The sequence below is a fragment of the Neopsephotus bourkii genome, unplaced genomic scaffold, assembly GCF_033783945.1.
Source record: "Neopsephotus bourkii isolate Nb327-2 ecotype Australia unplaced genomic scaffold, CSIRO-AGI_Nbou_v1 NB_1844, whole genome shotgun sequence".
Taxonomy (NCBI): Eukaryota; Metazoa; Chordata; class Aves; order Psittaciformes; family Psittacidae; genus Neopsephotus; species Neopsephotus bourkii.
Genome location: NW_026902317.1, coordinates 87,234 through 104,791, shown reverse-complemented (window position 1 = coordinate 104,791; position 17,558 = coordinate 87,234). Strand labels below are relative to the sequence as shown.

General features: G+C 41.1%; 1 protein-coding gene across 1 annotated transcript in view; it reads right to left on the bottom strand.

Annotated features, from left to right (window-relative positions):
- Positions 1-1,008: 1,008 nt before the first annotated feature.
- Positions 1,009-17,558, bottom strand: part of LOC133207236 (ras GTPase-activating protein 1-like) — an 88,019-nt gene continuing 71,469 nt past the window's right edge. Inside the window, exons 9-12 of the mRNA XM_061343961.1 lie at positions 11,426-11,504; positions 8,080-8,200; positions 5,026-5,182; positions 1,009-1,291 (exon numbers count right to left, since the gene is read on the bottom strand). Coding sequence (XP_061199945.1) covers positions 1,144-1,291; positions 5,026-5,182; positions 8,080-8,200; positions 11,426-11,504 — 505 coding nt within the window. The 3' untranslated portion in view covers positions 1,009-1,143. The remainder of the gene's footprint in view (positions 1,292-5,025; positions 5,183-8,079; positions 8,201-11,425; positions 11,505-17,558) is intronic.

The window sequence follows — 17,558 nt, the reverse complement described above, 5'->3', positions numbered from 1 at the left end:
TATCAAATCCATCAAACTTTTCTTAGTATATCAACAAAACTATCCTCCTGTGAAATGTTACAATGTTTAAACAGCTGTCTTCTGAGAAGTATCAGTAAAACACCTGACTTGTCTGAACCAGTATCATTTTATAAAAGAAATCCTAGTCTTCTGTATAAATGAAGTGAACAGCTCAAGTGTTAAGCAAATCTAAACCAAAAGCAGATTATACCAAATGTTCAAAAAACAGGACAGGATATTCTGCCTACTACACATTCCTAAATAAAATAAAATGCATAGTCTAACTTCTAACACAACAGGTATATTTCGGAGCTCTGGAATACCAAAACAACTTTATGAATAAGAATATTATCATATCTTCCATTTGCTCTCCTGGTGGTGAGTGACTTTTAGAGAATTAGACTCCATTACTCCAATGTTTAATTAGCTACTGAGCCAATAACTTAATGATATCAATGTAAAACAAACAAAACCCAGCCCTTATTTTTTTATGCAAGAGCAGGGCCTAAGGCTATAAACAATGACCAATTTATGGATAGGACAAATAACTGTTAAAGGCTCAATAGATTCTGATTGGTGGGCATACCTGCATTAGCATTTTAGTTCAGAATGTGCTCTTGAAGCAAAACTCCCACTTATCATGCTCTGGTTCATTACATGGAAGAGTGTTAGAGAGCAAACCATTTTTTTTTTGGACTGAACTAGTGTGGTTTAAGCCCAGATGGTAACTCGGAGACAAACAGCCTCTCTCTCATTCCCCCCCTTCTTCTTGGAGGGATTCTCCTGGAGGGATGGGTAAGAAGGGGGGGAGTGAGTGAGAGGCTGCATGGTTCTGAGTTACCAGCTGGGCTTATACCATGACAGTTCATTTTTAACTACTACAGCTGAACCCAGAATAACTACTCCAAATTATATTCTCCAGAAATATCTAAAGGAAATGGAAACTAATGGAAGTTCAGTCCATGGGACCAGATTAGAACTTGTCCAAAGTAAAATCCCTAAAGTGCAGGTAATGTACATACTGGATTCTCAGCACCAACTATTTCCCTTACAGATCTGTTACTGTTGCAGGGTAATATTTGCAGGGTAAACATAGCCACCATCTGTGGTATGCTTGCTTTCTATTAGAGAAGGATGATGTCATTAAACACAACAAAACAAAAAAATACTTTCAAAATTATATTTACCAACAAAAAGTCTCACCTGTGCTTGTTCAGGAGTTTCTCCTGCAAAGTAAAAGATGTAATGCTCTTCACTGAAGTGCTGAACTACTATCTGAAAACAGTTTGGCCTTAAAAACAAACAAAAAAGAAATGTAGGGAAAACCCCAACAAGAAAAGTTTCTACATGCTTCAAAAGTGCATTTTGGTTTGAATGAATTATATAATTTCAAGAAAATTGCACTGCAGTTCAACTAATTTCCTTAAGAATATTTAAGAAAATTGAAACAGCTTGTATTGAATATGCATGTACACTGACATATAGTTGAGGCAAAATACACCTAATAACATTAAAAGACTTGTTAATGAGGACTATACCTCAGAAACATTTTAGATGATGCAAAGGTTCAGCATTAGTTCGCAACCACTTATTGATGCATTATGGATTTGTTGTTTTAGGAGTTCATTTAACTATATTAACATAAGGAATTCCTTATTGGGCCAATGCCAACCTCATGAAGTTCAACATAGCGAAGTACAAGGTCCTACACCTGGGCTGGGGCAATCCCAGGCACAACTACAGGTGGAGCAGAGAAGTGATACAGAGCAGCCCTGCAGAGGAGGACCGGGGATGTTGGTTGATGAGAAACTTAACATGAGCTGTCTCCAGTGTGCACTTGCAGCCCAGAAAGCCAACCATATCCTGGGCTGCACCAAAAGAAACTTGACCAGCAGGTCAAAGGAGGTGATTCTGCCCATCTACTCTACTCTTGTGAGACCCCACTTGGAGTACTGTGTGCAGTTCTAGTGTCCTCAACATAAGGACACTGAACTATTGGAACAAGCCCAGAGGAGGGCCAAGAGGATAATAAGGGGGGTGGAGCACCTCCCATATGAAGATAGGCTGAGAAAGTTGGGGCTGTTCAGCCTGGAGAAGAGAAGGCTGCATGGAGACCTCATAGCAGGCTTCCAGTATCTGAAGGGGGCCTATGAGGATGCTGGAGAGAGACTTCACCAGTGATTGTAGTGATAGGACAAGGGGTAACAGGTTCAAACTTAAATGGGAAGTTTAGATTGGATATAAGCAAGAAGTTTTTTATTGTGAAGGTGGTGAGGCACCAGAACAGGTTGCCCAAGGAAGTGGGAAATGCTCCATCTCTGGCGGTGTTCAAGGCCAGGTTGGACAGAGACTTGGGCGACATGGTCTAGTGTGAGGCATCTCTGCTCATGGCATTGGGTTGGAACTCGATGACCTTAAGGTCCTTTCAAACCTTAACCATTCTATGCTTCCATGATTCCATTATCTGAATGATTTCCACAGCTCTCACCACCAATCAAATGTGTATTGAATCCCATACTAATCATTCAATATGTGTGATATAAACTTCTAAAGCTTTAAATGCAATTATAACATCTTTACCATTTTATATATCTACACTAATTTGTCAGAAAGTGTTAAAAATATTTTGTACTGCTACATTACAAGCTAAAATGCACACTTGATTCATGGCCTTCCACATTACCTTCAAGGGAATTTAGCTCTCCAAAACACAGTGTTACATGAAGTATCTTCACTTGCAAATGTTTCAGTTTTCCCTTCTCCCTCTCCATTTCTTAGGGAAATACTGGCATGGCATTTTGTGGCCATGCCCACAGGAGTATGGGGGAGGGAGGGAAGAAGTAGCCAGGTCAGGGGCTATTTAAATCATTGTTGCCAGAGACATGTGAAGCTACAGCCCTCACTGTTCCAAGTAAAGGGGAAAAGTAGTTTTTGCCACCTACTTAAAATATAAGAGGAATTTTGTCTCCACTACAGTTCTTCACCAACAGCTTTCCCAAGCAGGTGTAAACATGCATTATCCTTCTACCCACATTATTAGTGTTACTTATTACCCAACTACATTTGAAACCACAGTACAGTGTTTCTTAGAAGCTGCTTAACAGACAGTCACCATTAACCAAGAATGTTCCTTGTTTACAGTTTACACGAAAGCTTCCTGCATAATTGCCAATTTACATGAGGAACATTTCAGTAATTGTTATTTTTTAATGGTACTCTCATATCTATGGCTCCTCCTTGCAATAGTTGAGTAAACTTTTCAAAATTATTAAGTGCATAAAAATTAGATTTTGCAAGAACACCACATCTTTGCATCTTAAGGAATGCCACTAATTCTAAACACCTATCTTCACATTATCTCTGTGAAAAGACTTAAAGTTGATTAATTACTTTTTTACATATTAAGATGCATGGAATAACCAGAGCATCTGTTTAATTATTTTTTCTCTCTATTATAAAAGAATAATAACATTTGTAGAAGTAAATGCATTGTTTTCGTCTATAGCACACATGAATGAACTTTTTTTTGTAATTAACGATTTAAAAAATAAAATATGTGACATGTTTCATCTTAGTTACTGATGATAAGGAAAGTGTTTTGATTCCTGTTTGACCTACTAATATCCTATGACAAGGTGATCAACCTGGTTGATGAGGCAAAGGCTGTAGACATTGTCTATCTGGACTTCAGTAAAGCATTTAACACTATCTCCCACAGCATTCCCCTGGAGAAAACGGCTGCTCATGGCCTGGATAGGTAGATTCTTCGCTGGGCTGGAAACTGGCTGGCTGGCCAAGCCCAAAGAGTTGAAGGTAAACGGTATCACATCTAGTTGGCAACTCATCACTAGTGGTGTCCCCCAGGGCTTGTTATTAGGGGCAGTGTTATTTAATATCTTTATTAATGATCTGAATGAGGGGATTAAGTGCACCCTCAGTAAATTTGCAGGTGACACCAAGTTGGGAAAGAATCTTGATTTGCTGGAGAGAAGGAAGGCTCTGTAAAAGAATCTGGACAGGCTGGATCGATGGGCTGTGGCCAGTGGTATGAGGTTTAACAAGGCTAAGAGAGCTGGGTCCTGCACTTGGGCCACAAAAACCCCATGCAATGCTACAGGACTGGGGAGAAGTTGCTGGAAAGATGCCCAGTCGAAAACGACCTGGGGTGCTGAATGATGACCTTAGTGATATGGTTTAGTGGTGGATTTGGCAGTCCTGGGTAGACAAGGGGTAATGGATTAAAACTTAAACAGGGGAAGTTTAGATTGGCTATAAGGAGGAAATTCTTTCCTGTTAAGGTAGTGAGGCACTGGAATAGGTTGTCCAGGGAGGTTGTGAATGCTCCATCCCTGGCAGTGTTCAAGGCTAGGTTGGACGAGGCCTTGGGTAACATGGTTTAGAGCGAGGTGTCCCTGCCCGTGGCAGGGGGGTTGGAACTTGATGATCTTAAGGTCCTTTCCAACCCTAAGTATTCTATGATTCTATGATAATCTTACAGGTCTTTTCCAAACTAGCTGATTCTATGATTCCATGATAATATTTTTAATGCCTGTAATATGAAATGTGGAACAATTAATACACAATATTGAAAAATGGCAATGCAAAGGGCCAAATCATTATCACATTGTATTACATGAGAAAATCTTAAGACTAAGTTCTAAAATGTCTTAGTGGAAGTTGTCTATGAATAGTTGTTAGCAATCAAGTTGCCATGGCTTAAGAAGTTGCCATGGCTTAACAAGTTACCATTAATCAGTTAAGTATGTCCACATGTGCTCTTGCAATCCACACCAACTATGGAATAAAATGCAGTATGAAACTAGTCACAGTGCTTTCATTTCACAATCAGCAAAACCTAAAAAAACCCACATGCTGACAGTGACCAGGACTCAGGTGTCAAAAAGCAATTTATTGTGCCAGGCTAAATTGTTCATTAGTGACATATTGTCTGTATCTTGTATATGCCTCAAACTAGTAGTTAACCATCCTGTTGCATGTAAAAGAATTAAAAAACAAGAGTCCTACCTGCCAAATAAACTGTCATGTACTCCGTAGAATGAACACACACTAAGGTCTATTAATCCTTTAGGCTTTGTGACTCGTTTTTCACTTTCAAAATAAATAAGTTGAGCATCATTTCCCTCCAATATAAAATACAAGTTTTTCCATCTCTTTCCTTTACCTGTAAGGAAAGGAAGTAAGAAGTTACAATATTGTTTTGAAGAAAATGCAAATTTTGTAAATGAAGAAAAAAGGTTAGTGAGGTGTTTGCCAAAATACAAACAGAACAATGTACAGTTAATCATGCTTAAGCAATAACATCAGTTATACATACTCAATTTTTTGTAGCACATGGTTAAAACTAGACTCGTCATAGATTCAAGTACAATTTTAGATGGTGCTCTAAACATTTTCATTAATCTCAGCAGGATTATGCAAGTGCATATGAGCTCCATTCATATCAGTGGGAAGACTGTCTATACAGTTTGCAAATAATTTGTGATGCCCTAAGTGATCCAATTTATTATGGTTATTTAAATTAAGAAATAATTTCCTTTGACATGAGAAAATTATTCATAAACTCTAATCATAAATTCTGATGAGCATAACAGATTGCATCACAATATCTTAAATCATAAAGACTGAAGAGTAGAAATGGGAATACAATATATACAAACATGGATCAGAACCATGCCTCAAACACACCTATATCAAAAAATTTGACCAGTTCCACATGTTTCAGAAAAAAAATAATAAAAAATTAATAACCAGAGATTTATATGTCAAGGTTTGTTAAAAGACACGTTAGATGTATCTCTGAAAATATGGATTTAGCTACTGACTAAACCAAAAATAAATCATGCATTGTTTAATGTCCTCTGAATTGCAACTGATAAGGAACTTTCTGCAACTAATTCTTACATAAACCACAGTACCTTTTAGAAAAACATTCAGCTTTAATTTTTTACTTGATCATCACAGATCCACCACAGCACTTCATAAATAATCACTAGCACTCACAGTTTTGGAAAACTGACATCCAGTTATTATACTCCACTAGATGGAAGAGTGATTTTATTAAATTTCTGTTCTATATACAGGTATGTGCATCTCTCCACACCTACTCAGTACTCCTGCTTGCACATTTAAAGTATCTCATTATCTCTTTTAGGGATAACTTAAAGTTCATTCCTACCACATCCCTCTACACCTCTCAGAATTGGCAGTCTCAAGAGAAGAGATGCATTCCTTGCTTTATTCAAAGGTTCTAGTTTTTATTGCATTTGAATGAGTCTTCTAAATTTGGCAATATTTAAATGCTTACCTTCTGTGTCAGTGACACTAGCTAATGGTCCATGGTGAAACACAAAAAAATAGAAAAGTATTATTTGGCACAGGTTGTGGGAACATAACCTTAAAAATAGGGGAGTTAACACCACTGTTAGCAAAAGGCAGTCTTATACCAGTTGCAAGACACATGAGGTAATTGTCCGTGGTGGTTGCTCCCTGAAAATCCCCCAAAAGTCCCAAAGTCCCCTTTGGAAATCCCCAAAAAGTCCTGAGAGATAATAACTGCACAATTGTGACGAAAAGCCATAACTGGCCACTCCTTCCGATGTAGGCTGGCCCCCTGTGTCAGAATGAGTGTGCCCTTTTGCTAGGATAAAAAGCCCGAGTCTCATGCAGTGCGAGGAGTCAGACCCTCATACCACCCAGGTCAACATTGCCTCCATGGGGACACCCGCTAACATTGAGCCTGTCACCACGCACTGCGATGATGTATCTCAATGCTGATTTCCTGATCGTCATCACATGGTCTTTGGGGTTGGTAAGATAACCAAACATCAGAAATATCCTTTACTGTATTCTTTGCTATCTCAATATTTTCCTTTCTATAATTTTTTTGTATAAATAAACTAGCTGTTTTTCTTTCTATTTTTCTCAACCCGAAATCCCCCAATTCTGGAACACCTTCTTTCTCACTTTTGCTTGCTATCCAGACCATGATCTGGTAAGTTATTGTTTTAGCTACTGTCTTTGTCATATGAAGAAACTTTAATACGTTTGGTTTTGTTTCTTTTTTTTTTTTTATGTCAAAAAACTAAAATAATGATACTTGGAAACGGACTAGCTTCCTTGGCACTTCAAAATGTTGGTAATCTTCCAACGATATATTGAAATGAGTCAGGAAGCTTTGAATCTAATTATTCCATGCCATGTTGACTGTGTCAGCGTTAGAGTCTTAAAAAAGTCTCAATGTACCTTGTACACCAGAATATACTTTTAAATTAAACTTGGAGTAATGTGTACAGTTCTGGTGTCCTCAACAAAAAAAGGACATGGAACTGTTGGAACAAGTCCAGAGGAGGGCCACGAGAATGATCAGGGGACTGGAGCACCTCCGGTATGAAGATAGGCTGAGAAAGTTGGGGCTGTTCAGCCTGGAGAAGAGAAGGCTGTATGGAGACCTCATAGCAGCCTTCCAGTATCTGAAGGGGGGCTATAAGGATGATGGGGAGGGACTCTTCATTAGGGACTGTAGTGATAGGACAAGGGGAAATAAACAGGGGAAGTTTAGATCGGATATAAGGATGAAGTTCTTTACTGTGAGGGTGGTGAGGCGCTGGAACAGGTTGCCCAAGGAAGTGGGAAATGCTCCATCCCTGGCGGTGTTCAAGGCCAGGTTGGACAGAGCCTTGGGTGACAAGGTTTAGTGTGAGGTGTCCCTGCCCATAGCAGGGGCGTTGGAACTTGATGATCTTAAGGTCATTTTATCAAAATGTACTTAATTTAATGAGTCTAAACATTTCCTTTGATAAAAGGAGCTTAATTTTTTGTCATGTTTTCTGATTTTTTTTGCAAAAACTGCCAATCCACATCTTTGTATTGCATGTCATTTTATATATTATGTCTTTCTATCTATGTACTTCTTCAGGAAAAAGAAACTTTCATACAGGATTTCTACCACCATTTGTTCACTTCAATTTTGCCTCCACTAGTACCAGTACTACACAAAATATGCATCCATAGCTCCATTTTTTTAGAGAGAAACATTTCACAGAATCAAATGGAACTCACTTTTTTTTAGAAGATATCCTTTCTTGACAATATTTTTATAAAAAGCATCCTTTGTCTTGTGACGAATTGTATTGTAGATTTCTTTTCCATCCACTGTATCATTAAGAACTTGTTCTTGATACTGGGAAAAAAGGAAGAAACCAACATTTTTTTAAGCTCAGAAATTGCCATGAAGCAATTGCACAATATGAAGCTGCAACTGAAATTTTATTAAATGCTAACAGTTATTTATTATTATTTTCTTCTGTGTCTTAACAAACTAGTATAATTTAATACAATACCTTTGCCCAAAATGTAATATAACTTTAATGTGGAATGATTTGGCCAGAATTATGAGAAGAAAAAGAAGGCATAAATACAGACCAACTTTCACGAAGTAACATATGTATTTATTTAACTCTAAATAGAAAGCAGCATCTTTCATGGTGATTTATGTGAAATTTACACAATGTTATTTAGCTTCTAATTGTTTTCTACCAATACTTTTGGGACTGAGTAATTAAGGATAGACAGTGAATCAACAAGAATGATGCAGTTCACAATTAAAATTGAAAGATTAACACACAAAATTACACAATCCGTCACTAATCTTATTAGCATTCATGTCCTAAATGGGTATCATTCTAAAAAAAAAAACAACAGTAGGAGAAAGTAGAAGCTGGAAATAGAAAAAGGATAAATTCACATAGAAAACTATGATCTGGAAATGTAAATACCAAGCTAGAATGGCCAAAAGGCAAGCCAAGTTTGACCTTAAAAAGTCAGATGATCGGAAAAAAAATTCTTTAGCCATAAGAAACTATGAAAAGCAATTCTGTCAAGCAGCAAGAACAGTATTGAGAAGTGATATATGCACTGGCTCCATAATAAACACTCTACATTTCTCTCTTTGCCCCCATATGTCTAAAAGAATTATGGTTTTAAACAACATGACAACAGCAAGATGACAGGATCATAGAATTGTAGAATAGTTAGGGGTGGAAAAGACCTTAAGATCATCAAGTTCCAACGTCCCTGCTATGGGCAGGGACACCTCACACTAAACCATGTCACCCAAGGCTCTGTCCAACCTGGCCTAGAACACCGCCAGGGATGGAGCATTCACAATTTCCCTGGGCAACCCATTCCAGTGCCTCAACACCCTTACAGTAAAGAACTTCATCCTTATATCCAATCTAAACTTCCCCTGTTTAAGTTTGAACCTGTTATCCTTTGTCCTATCACTACAGGCCCTAATGAAGAGTTCCTCCCCATCATCCTTATAGACCCCCTTCAGATACTGGAAGGCTGCTATGAGGTCTCCACACAGCCTTCTCTTCTCCAGGCTGAACAGCCCCAACTTTCTCAACCTATCTTCATACAGGAGGTGCTCCAGTCCCCTGATCATCCTTGTGGCCCTCCTCTGGACTTGTTCTAACAGTTCCATGTACTTTATATGCTGAGGACACCAGAACTGTACACAATACACCAAGTGGGTTCTCACGAGAGCAGTGTAGATGGGCAGGATCCCCTTCTTTGACCTGCTGCTCACGTTTCTTTTGCTGCAGCCCAGGATACGGTTGGCTTTCTGGGCTGCAAGCGCACACTGCTGGCTCATGTTTATTTTCTCATCAATCAGCACCCCCATGTCCTTCTCCGCAGGGCTGCTCTGAATCTCTTCTCCGCCCAACCTGTAGCTGTGCCTGGGATTGCTCTGACACAGATGTCATACATGCTCCAGGATATGCTCTAGCATGTCCGGGATATATGCTTTTTGGGAAGGACAGGCAGGGGAGACAAAGAGGAGGTGTCACCCTAATTGCAGAGTACCAGGTGGAGGGCAGACCTCCACCTGGGGATGAATGAAGAGCCAATGGAGAGATTACAGGTCAGGATTAAAGGGAAAGAAGGGACAGGGAACATGACAGTGGGGGTCTGCTACAGGCCACCTGACCAGGAAGACCGAGTGGAGAGGGCTCTCTGCAGAAGGATAGGTGCAGCATTGCATTCATAAGCCCTGGTCCTCATGGGGGACTTCAACCACTCTGATATCTGTTGGAGGGACAATACAGCAGGGCATATGCAATCCAGGAGGTTCCTGGAAAATGTAGATGATAACTTCCTTCTCTAAATAAACCTATCAGGAGAGGGGCTGTGGGACCTTGTTCTCACCAAAAGGGTGGGACTGGTGGGGAATGTGAAGCTTGAGGGCAGCCTTGGCTGTAGGGACCACAAAATGGTAGAGTTTGAGATCCTTAGGGCGGCAAGCTCACTACCCTGGACTTCAGAAGAACCAAGACATTATTCACCATATTTGAGAAGTCGTGGCAGTCTGGTGAAGTTTCTGCTGACTAAAAAAGGCGAAATATAACACCCATTTCTAAAAAAGGAAATAAGACAGACCCAGAGAACTACAGACTTGTCTGTCTCACCTCAGTGCCTGGCAAGGTCATGGAGCAGATCGTCCTGAAACTTTGCTAAGACATGTGGACAATAAGGGGGTGACTGATGACAGCCAACGTGGCATCACTAAGGGAAATCGTGCCTGACAAATTTGGTGGCCTTCTATGATGGCTATGGCATTGGTGGATAAGGGACCAGCAACTGACATCATCTACCTGGACTTGCGCAAGGCCTTTGACACTGTCCCACATGACATCCTTGTCTCTAAACTGAAGAAACATGGATTTAAAGGACGGACCACTCAGTGGATAAGGAATTGTCTGAATGGCCACACTCAAAGATTTGTCATTAATGGCTCAATGTCCATGTGGAGATCCGAAACCAAATTTTTAACCATAAAAACTGGAAAGTTTGAGAATAGATAGGGAACAAAGTATAGAAGTACTTTAGAATTAGCTATAACTTTAAGAAAAACTAAGCAATGTGATTTATTATCAGTGATCTCTTAGAATGAATTTATGCTACAGGGCAACAATGTTCCAGAACACACCCTGTAATCCCCCTGGTCATCTCTGAAGCTTTTCTGTGCATGTAGGTTTCATCTGGGGGAGAAAAGATACCTGACACAGAAGAATGGAGGGCAGCCATTTTCCCCCAACCCCAAAAGAGCATTAAGGCACAGCACTGGTTCAAACAGGGACCAGAGCCGGGGGCACAAGCAGAGCATTTACACCCCAGAGCACAAAGATTACCATATGTTCTGTTTACTACAAGCCAACCTTAGATAAGCAACTGCATATGAGGATAAAATGAAAGAAACACACAAACTGAAAAAAAAAATTCAGGATGGGATTACGCATTTAACTATCATGGATACCTCCACTGCAGACCTCAAATATTTTTAAAATAGGAAATGAATTAACTCAATATCATCAATGACAAGTCCTCAGAGATAAAATTTTACCTGCACTGGAACAGGGTCTTTAAGGTAATATCCTTCAACAATCTGTTCTTTTCTATAATGTTCAATGATCTCAGCAATACTGTTCAAATAAAAAAAATAAGATTTAAAATGTTAAATCAGTTAGTTTTTCCTCTGTATGAGAATTTGCTTTTCCATTCAATCACACTACATTTCCTCAGAAATTTATAATAAAACTCAAGTGTTAAACATCATAACCTTTAGAGTGATGACAATTTATTAATACATTGAAATCAAGAAAATTCACAGAACTGTACTCATGATGTATTAATTCAAAACTACACAGAAAATTTTCAGGCAGTTATTCAAAATTACTGTATTGGGTCTGGCTGGGATAGAGTTAATTTTCCTCATAGCAGCCCCCATAGTGCTGTGCCCTGTATTTGTAGCTAGAGCGTGCTGATAACAAACCAGTTGTGGCTACTGCTGAGTAGTGCTCACACAGCATCAAGGCTGTCTCTCCAACCCCACTCCTCAAAGGCCAGCAAGCTGGGGGTGGGAAATAGGTTGGAAAGGGACATAGCCAGGACAGATGACCCAAACTGACCAAAGGGGTATTCCATACAATATGATGTCTGCTCAGCAATAAAAGTTAAGAGAAATTAGGAGATGGGGCATTCATTATTAAAGTGCTTGTCTTTTAAAGCAACTGCTATGCCTACTGAGACCCTACTTCTCAGGAAGTGGCTGGACATCACCTACTGATGGGAAATAGAATAAATCTTATTTTCCTTTGCTTCCACATGCAGCCTCTGCTTTTCTTTATTAAGCTGCCTTTTATTGACACACAAGTTTTTAATCTTATTTTCTCCCCCTGAGATTGAGAGAAGGACTTGGTGGGCACCTGGCAGCCAGCCAAGGTCAACCCACAACAATGCCCCATGAATATGCCTTCTTTTCTACATTCAAGTAACACGTGCATTTCTCAGCTCTCTAGAAAAATTGCTATTCTACTAATAATAATTTTCAAGGTCCTAGAGAAACTAGGGAAGAGGAATGGGAGATACTTCAAATTGTGTAACGGAATTTCTTTGAAAGAAGACAGGAGTGTGAAATAAAAAAGTTTTTCAACATGGATTATGCAGGTTATACTTCAAAATCACTGAGCTATCCTGTTAAATTAGCTACCCAGTCAGTAATGCTCCTCTACAGGGAAGAATTAGCAGAATCAGGTTTAAATTGTATTTTGAAGGATCGGGAGAGAAGTAATGACAGATGCAAGTTAAAATACAATTGCTCTTATTTTTGCAGTTATTGAAAGTTACGTTGTAATAAAGAGAAACAAAGCTAACATCAATACAGATGAATTATTCACATACAAAATAATAACATGAAAATAAAGAGTCAAGTAATTAAGTGGAGAACAAAAATATATTTTGTATGCTTTCTGTTGTGGTTTAAGGGTTTAAGCTCAGCCACGCAGTCTCTCTCTCTCACACACACACACATACACATAACCCCTCTACATTTTTAGGTAAGTTATAAAGAACAGGTGTTCTCTCTGCCCAATGTCCTAGGTTCAGCAGTAGCACTCATTTTTCTCCTTCTTAGTAGCTGGTGTTTTTGACTTTCAGCCTGGGAACAATGCTGATAACACTGGTGTTTTTAGTTGTTGCTAAGTAATGTTTACTCTGACCAAGGACTTCTTGAGTCTCATGCTCTGCCAGGGAAGAGGGGAAGACGAGAGGAAGCAGAGACAGGACACCTGACACAAACAAGGCAAAGAGGTATTCCATACCACAGCACATCATGCCCAGTATATAAACTGGGGGCAGTTAACTGGAAGGGCTAGATCACTGTTCGGTCGGCCTGAGTATCAGTTGGCGGGTGGTGAGGGGTTGTATTCTCTTCCCTTGTTATTTCTCTTATCATTATTATAATTGGTGGTAGCAGTAGTGGTTTTGTGTTATAGCTTAGTTACTGGACTGTTCTTATTTGAACCCATGGGAGTTACATTCTTTTGATTCTCCTTCCCATCCGTCTGGGAGCAGGGGGAGGAAGGAGGGGGAAGTGAGCAGCTCTTTCTGGTGCCCAATGTGGTACACAAAGGCTTGAGATAACAACAGATCTGAATGGAGTTTGTCTAATCCTATTTGTGACAAGCACTAATTGTTTCAGATTAATGGTCACTCGTCACAATGCTGATTTAATGGCTCTCAAAGTTGTTGCTCTTGATCTCAGATTTTCAGCATGTTGTACTTTACTTACAGCCTGTATTTACTGTTTTAGTGTTTATTGGCTAGGGGACCTGGGTTAAGGTTCTTGTTTCAGTGTACTTTATGGTAATGACTTGTAATACAATAGACTCATTGATCATGAAACTGATCTGGCTTGTGTTCCCAGTGTGGTCACCAACTCTATACTTTGGGAGGTATATAATAGAAGTGTTTAGCTATTACACATCTTTTTTCCCCTCCTCGGGTGGTCAACCTATGAAGGAGACATTCTCTTATGTTCCCAGTCCCCCCACCAGACTATTTACAGCATCATTTGGAGTTCTGAAGGTTTTGAATGGCCTTTGGGTACCCTTGAGACCTGCCTGCTGATTGTGATGGGGATCACCATGTTGGCACACATACAGAGGGTGTTCTACCCATGACCATTTCATCTCATCTCGAAAGTTAAGCAGAGTCAGGTTTGGAACTTGTCAAGGGTTAAATGATGATATAGGAGGACCAAGAGATTTTCCCCTAGGCTGGACAGTCATGAGTGGCAGGGTGTGTGGGATAGTATGGGCAAGTATCTAGGCCAGTGAGCCCTCCCAGTGCTTTGGAACTTCAACACTGAACAAGTGCAAAATCCAGAAAAAATAGAAAAACACTTAAATGAGGTGTGTTGTCATCCTGGTCATACCAGAGATGGACAAATTATGGCAACAAGCTGGGTCTTGGTCTATGTTTACAGAGCCCTGTTCAACACTATCCAGCACCTTCAAAGGGAAAAAAATGTCTCTGGATCTGATGGCAAAGCAACAGATAACACAGCTACTCCAACTCCAAATACAGCAGCTACACCAACCCTAGTGAAAAATACAGGAGTTATTCAACCTCTGACTGCAATAGGCAGTGCAGCTACTCCAGCTCCAAGCACAGCAGCTACACCATCCCCAGTGACAATCAGTGCATCTAAACCAGAGGACCAATTCTTGCCAATATCAGTTTCCCCTGTACACAAGGGGAAAAGCAAAAAAGAGTCAAGAAAGATGACTCAAACTCTGACTACAAGAGATAATGCAGCTACTCCAACTCCAAGTCCAGCGACTACACCAACACCAGTGACAAGTACAGCAGCTACTCAAGCTCCAACCACAACAGACAGCACAGCTACTCCAGCTCCAAGCACAGCAGCTACACCAACCCCAACAAGTACAGTAGCTACTCAAACTCCGATTGCAACAGACAGTGCAGCTACCCCAGTTCCAAGCACAGCAGCTAAACCAGCCCCAGTGATAAGTACAGCGGCTACTCAAACTTTGATGGAACCAGATGAGTTCCGTGGTGTCATCAGCAGGCAACAGTCCAACACAGCACACAGTCTCTCCAGCTCTGAAAGACTTACAGGAGATGGAACGTGACATCATGGACCGAATGAACTCAACAGCTTTACAGGGATTAGTCCATGCACTAAGGAATGATATCTCTCTCTTTGTGTGTGCGCAGATGTCTGCGTATATATATATGACAAGAGTGATGGTATATTGAAAAATGTGGGATCTGAGCATGATGCGAATGGTATTGAATAAGGGGTGGATACTGTCCTGAGCTCAGCAGTAGCAGTCATTTTTCTCCTTAGTAGCTGGTGCAGCTCTGTGTTTTTGACTTGGCCTGGGAACAACACTGATAACACACCAGTGTTGCTAGGTAATGTTTACTCTGACCAAGGACTTTCTGTGTCTCATGAACCGACAGGGAGGAGGGGAAGTCGAGAGGAAGCAGAGACAGGACACCTGACACAAACAAGGCAAAGAGGTATTCCATACCACAGCACGTCATGCGAGGATGTAAACTGAGAATTATCTGGAAAGGCGAGTTCACTTCTCAGTTGGGCTGGGTATCAGTGGGTGGTGAGCAGTTGTATTCTCTTCCCTTGTTGTCTTATCATTATTGTTATTGGTGGTAGCAGTAGTGGTTTTGTGTTATAGCTTAGTTACTGGACTGTTCTTATCTCAACCTGTGGGAGTTACATTCCTTCGATTCTTCTCCCCATCCCTCTGGGAGCAGGGGGGGAAGGGGGGGCATGAGCAAGTAGCTGCATGATTCTGGGTTGCCGGCTGGACTTAAACCACGACACCCAAGAAATACTCATAGACAATTCTTAATTTTGTATTAATTCATATTTCCTATGTTTTTGTTCTGGATTCAATGCCATTTGATGCTTTTCAGCCACATCTGATTGTTCCATAAAACAATCCACTTCAGTCTTGTCGTGGTTTAAACCCAGCCAGACAGCTTGTGCACTCACTCCCAGTGAGTGGTGCCGGGCTGGAAGCAGTCGAGGCCTGGGGCTCCCCCCCTTCCCCGCTCCCGGAGGGATGGGGAGGAGAATCGAAAGAATGCAACTCCCATGGGCTGAGATAAGAACAGTCTAGCAACCAATGTACAACACAAATCACCACCGCTACCACCACTAACAACAATGATAAGAGATAATAGCAAGGGAAAAGAGTACAATACCACCCGCCGAACAACGAGTCCAACCCAGCAGACCCCCTGTCCTTCCGGGGTGACTCCCAGTTCCCCCCTGGGCATGACGTGCTGTGGTATGGAATACCTCTTTGGTCAGTTTGGGTCAGGTGTCCTGTCTCTGCTTCCTCCCGGCTTCCCCTCCTCCCTGGCAGAGCATGAGGCTCACAAAGTCCTTGGCCAAACCAAAACATCATTTTTATCAACTTTGTTCCCAGCCCGAAAGCCAAAACACAGCACTGCACCAGCTACCAAGAAAGAGAAAAAATGACTGCTAGTGCTAAACCCAGGACATTATCCACCCCTTATTCCATACCATTCACATCATGCTCAGATCCCACATTTTCAATATATCATCACTCTGATCTCAGTGCACTTCTATCTCAGTGCATGGACTAGTCCCTATAAAGCTGCTAAGTCCATCTGGTCCATGATGTCAGGCTCCATCTCTTGTAACAGTCTTTCAGAACAGGAGAGGCTGTGTGCAGTATTGGGTCATTGAATGCTGATGCTGATCGTTCCCTTACTGTAGAACTTGTCTGGTTCTGTCAAAGTTCGCTCTCTGTTGGGATGATGGTTGAAGGGAAGTCAGGGCTAGTCGCTGGTGGCCTGAAGACATCTGGTTGATGGACTATTAAAGTATTACACAGCAGGCAACAACATACAATTAAGTTCATTGGCTGTTTTCCATCAAAATTAAATCCCCTTGAGGTATACATCGGACTTCCCCATCATCCCGCATTACCCACCAAGTGTATCCAGGTCCCTGAGCAAAAGCAATCCCACGAGTAGGTTTGCCTTTACCTGAAGCAGGAATAACCCAGACTGTCTTCCCCAGCAAATTCTTCATATGCACCACAGGAACTTTGCCCCCTACTACAATATGCAAAAGTTCTGATTGGGCTGGGCCAGCCCTGTTGGCAGATCCTCTGGTGTTGACCAACCAGGTGGCCTTTGGTAAGTGTGTATCCCAATGCTTGAAAGTTCCCCCACCCATTGCTCTCAGTGTGGTTTTTAACAGCCCATTGTACCTTTCGATTTTCCCAGAGGCTGGTGCATGGTAGGGGATGTGATATACCCACTCAATGCCATGCTCTTTGGCCCAAGTGTCTATATGATTATTCTGGAAATGAGTCCCATTGTCTGACTCAATTCTCTCTGGGGTGCTGTGTCGCTATAAAATGTGTTTCTCAAGGCCCAGGATAGTGTTCCGGGCAGTGGCGTGGGGCACAGCGTATGTTTCCAGCCATCCGGTGGTTGCTTCTACCACGGTAAGCACATGACGCTTACCTTGGCGGGTTGGTGGCAGTGTGATATAGTCAATCTGCCAGGCCTCCCCATATTTATACTTCAGCCATCGTCCTCCATACCAAAGAGGTTTTAACCGTTTGGCTTGTTTAATTGCAGCACATGTTTCACACTCATGAATAACC